Source organism: Wyeomyia smithii, chromosome 2 (genome assembly GCF_029784165.1).
Source record: "Wyeomyia smithii strain HCP4-BCI-WySm-NY-G18 chromosome 2, ASM2978416v1, whole genome shotgun sequence".
Lineage (NCBI taxonomy): Eukaryota > Metazoa > Arthropoda > Insecta > Diptera > Culicidae > Wyeomyia > Wyeomyia smithii.
Window position 1 is genome coordinate 103,721,316 of NC_073695.1, and position 3,440 is coordinate 103,724,755.

General features: G+C 34.5%; 1 protein-coding gene across 1 annotated transcript; it reads right to left on the reverse strand.

Moving 5' to 3' along the window:
* Positions 1-1,167: 1,167 nt before the first annotated feature.
* Positions 1,168-2,507, reverse strand: LOC129724566 (uncharacterized). The gene is made up of 3 exons (XM_055679554.1): positions 2,324-2,507; positions 1,992-2,258; positions 1,168-1,937 (listed from the first exon to the last, which is right to left on the reverse strand). Exons 1-3 carry the CDS (start codon positions 2,430-2,432, stop codon positions 1,399-1,401), a joined length of 915 nt encoding a protein of 304 aa, XP_055535529.1. The 5' UTR covers positions 2,433-2,507; the 3' UTR covers positions 1,168-1,398.
* Between the last annotated feature and the right edge of the window lie 933 nt (positions 2,508-3,440).

The following is a 3,440-nucleotide window of genomic DNA, read 5'->3' on the forward strand; positions in this document are numbered from 1 at the left end:
GCTAAGGTTACTCGTATCCCGGTCGGCAACTCATGGAGGTTGGGATAGAAGTTGCTGGACGAAGGTGAATGACCACAACACAATACGTGCCCTGCCAACCTTGTTAATTTTGATATTATTGCTTAAAGTAGTTGAAAATGGGATTTGAAGCAGTACCACACATTTTCGCATTTTTTTCCTGCCGTAAATTCTGTTGAAAGAGGATGTACACATTTAATAATTTATTTCACTTATATTGTATACTCTCTATTACTTCTTGACAGTAAAATTCGTATTATGAATTAGTTTTAAGTATTCGATACGATTTGCTTAAGACTACACCACTCCGTGCATTTTTATAACGTGGTTATTGGAGGTTTCGAGAAATAGAACTTCTGAGGAAATAGAATTAATTGTTTTTTGATGTATTAGAAGAAATCTCATTTCTGCAAGTATTAAGACCACAATAATAGCGAACGAGTTGAATTTTCTTTCCTTGGTGCTCATCTAACAAAAATGATCAGCACAATATAGGACAATGGAAATAAGTAATTTGGGTAGCGTGAAGGAAATTTTTTTACGAAGCCTGAGAATAAACCCAAGCGTAAGTCACTGGTGACAGACTTTCAAAAGATTCGAATCTACGACTACGAGTTTGTAAATGGAGCTACTGTAACTTTGCAATAACAAAATTATTCCTCTCTTCTTCTGGTTCTATACTTGTATATCAAGTGTTTGTATCTTGTCATAAAGTTTCAGAGATTTTTCCCCTGTAGGAGCTTGAGATCAATGTCACCATTAGTTAGGTATATTTTGCTATGACTATAACTATCAGATTAACAATACTTTTTTTTAACGGGGACAAATTCGCTTAAAATATCGGTATAAAATCCAACTTCTTCCTTGAGTTTTTAAATTTTAATTACAAAGATTTAGATGCCTTCATACATTAGAAGCTATGTCTTATAATTATTAATAAACTTTCGAAACGTCGATTTCAGCTTTCCTTAGAGTTTTTGAAGTGAGTTTTAGAGTCCATACTATTTCTACATGTCATATAGATCTTATAAAATAGGAATATTGATATTCCTATTAAGAAAAACTCTGAACTCCGTAGCGTTGTACCAATACACTAATACATTCGGCATTTCTTTTAGAAAGACAACAAAATAAAATATATGCCTTTGGTATTACTTCGTTTATTTCGAGACCATTCTTAAAGAGTAAAACAAATATCTGAGTAATTTATTGAAACAGCGTCAAATGTGGTGAATTGAATTTGGTCTTTTACCTTAGAACGAAGACAACTTAACATTATCTACATAATTAATTCATACTGCGTCAAATATATTCGTTATACATAATAAAAATAATCTATAGAAAATAAAACGATTGAAAATTTGTCATTTGATGATATTGTCAAACTAGAGTTTCTATGCTTTCAACCTCAGAGGTTTCGTCAGTTGGTTCACTTTCCTGTGACATTTCTTGTATCGGGCTAAGTTGCAATTGAACATGAGGATCAGGCATTTCAGTCTCACTCGTTTTGCTAGTTGGACTTATTTCCTGTGCCACTTCTTCTATTGGGCTAAGCTGCAGTTGTGCACCAGAATCAAACATTTCACACTCAGAAGTTTGAGCATCTAGCCTTGGAATATGTTTCATTCGAACCGCTGAATTATGCATTTCAAGCTCATAAGATTCGTCGGATAGACTAGTTTCCTCTCTCATCCTTTGCCATGAATCACGCCGACTTCGAACACCAGAATCTAGTGTCCCAAGCTCTTCACTTTCCTCTACCATCGCTAGCCTTGGACGAAGCAACTGTTGAGCATCAGAATCGATCATTTCAAGCTCATAAGTTTCATCAGCTAGTTTAGTCTTCTGTACTTTCTTCTGCTCTTGGTCGAGGTACAATTCAAGACCCCTGAGTATCCACATCTCAATCATAAAGATTGCTAAAAATATATTCATCATGCAAAAAATAATTTAGAAACAATAACAATTATTACCAACAATCACCTGAACTAGGAGAACCAAATAGAGTGCATCAACGGGAATCACGGCATAGTTATAGAAAGCGTTCTCATGAAACAAACAACCCAAGTAAACAAGAAGCCCAAACAGTATAGAAAATTCTCGGAACACAATAGCTTTCCGCACATAAATCATGTTGATAGGCATGATTTGTTCTATGGCTAGCCCCAGAATCACGGACATAGTTAAAAATAGTAGATGAGCGAATAGCACTATAGCGAAAATGAACATTCCGAGATTATCTGCAAAGTGTGAAAAGAAATAAGTATTTTCATTATATGTACAAAATAATTAACTGCCGGATTACCTTGATTAAGATATGGAACTGTTGCGCAGCATATTATGATGTAATTAAAAAATGCGAATGCGTATCCAATTGGCCGATACCAGTGCAACTTTATAATTGGTTGATTCATTATTCACAGAAATTACAAAATAAAATTTTCCAGCTAGCAGCATCAAACAAATGATAAAAAAAAAGGTTGCGAGAAGTCTATTGTCGCAAAAATTGTATTGGTTGCTCAATTTCATTGTTGCCAATTGGTTTTTGACTTTTGGATCGTGGTTTTATAACGATTGCCGAAAAAAGTCACTGTAAGCAAAATTTTGAATACAATTTATATTTGCAGACGGTTTTTTTCAAAATTGTGGTTATGTTATGTCGAGTTTTAAGGTGATTTGGGAATACAATTGTTGCAAGAATTGTTTTCGGTTTACTCCCCATGGAGAGAAACTAGTTTCTACTGAAGTCCCAGAGCTAAATTTCGACCGACTGTCACTGAAAAGTTTCAATCGAACAGTCAATGGTTTTTTTTATCAAGTTTTAACATTGCTCATGTTTGATTGGAACGAGTTTTAGCCGTTCGATTGGAGCTTTTAAGTGATATTCGGCCAAACTTTAGCACGAGGTCTTTAGTTTCTACCTAAAAAATCAGCCTATTAAAGATCAATCTGTTCTCTAACCGTGTTCAATAGTTTCATCGTTCAAAACTTCAAATATAATTGTTAAACTTTAACCAAAGTTTAAATGACAGCTGTTGCCATATGGCCCCACCCGCGGGTAATGGGCTCAACAAATAAAAAGCTGATATGTTTGAAGTAGATAATACTAACTGATGATCCTGACACCAACCATTTACAATTTCATTCGAATACGTATCCAATATGCGTAATATATACATGTTTTGAAATATTTGCTCTAATTTTCATAGGATTTATGATAATGGTCAGATTTACCTTGCCTCGCATAAATTATAGCATGTTAAAATTGGCTAGTTCGTTACTTTTACTGGAAACCGCTAGTTGGCGCAGTGTTAGAAAATCTTCCATCTTTAGTGATTGAGATATTCCGTATTAGTTTTAGTATAATCAATCTTAATCACGTAAAGTACGGCACGATATGCACTCGGCTGTGCCGTTGAAGC

Excerpts from the sequence above, each read along its gene's own strand:
- LOC129724566 (XM_055679554.1), bottom strand. The coding sequence starts at position 2,432 with ATGAATCAACCAATTATAAAGTTGCACTGGTATCGGCCAATTGGATAC. Across the intron at positions 2,259-2,323 it reads AGTTCCATATCTTAATCAAG|ATAATCTCGGAATGTTCATT; the intron begins GTAATCCGGCAG and ends CACACTTTGCAG. Across the intron at positions 1,938-1,991 it reads CCTAGTTCAGGTGATTGTTG|CAATCTTTATGATTGAGATG; the intron begins GTAATAATTGTT and ends ATATATTTTTAG.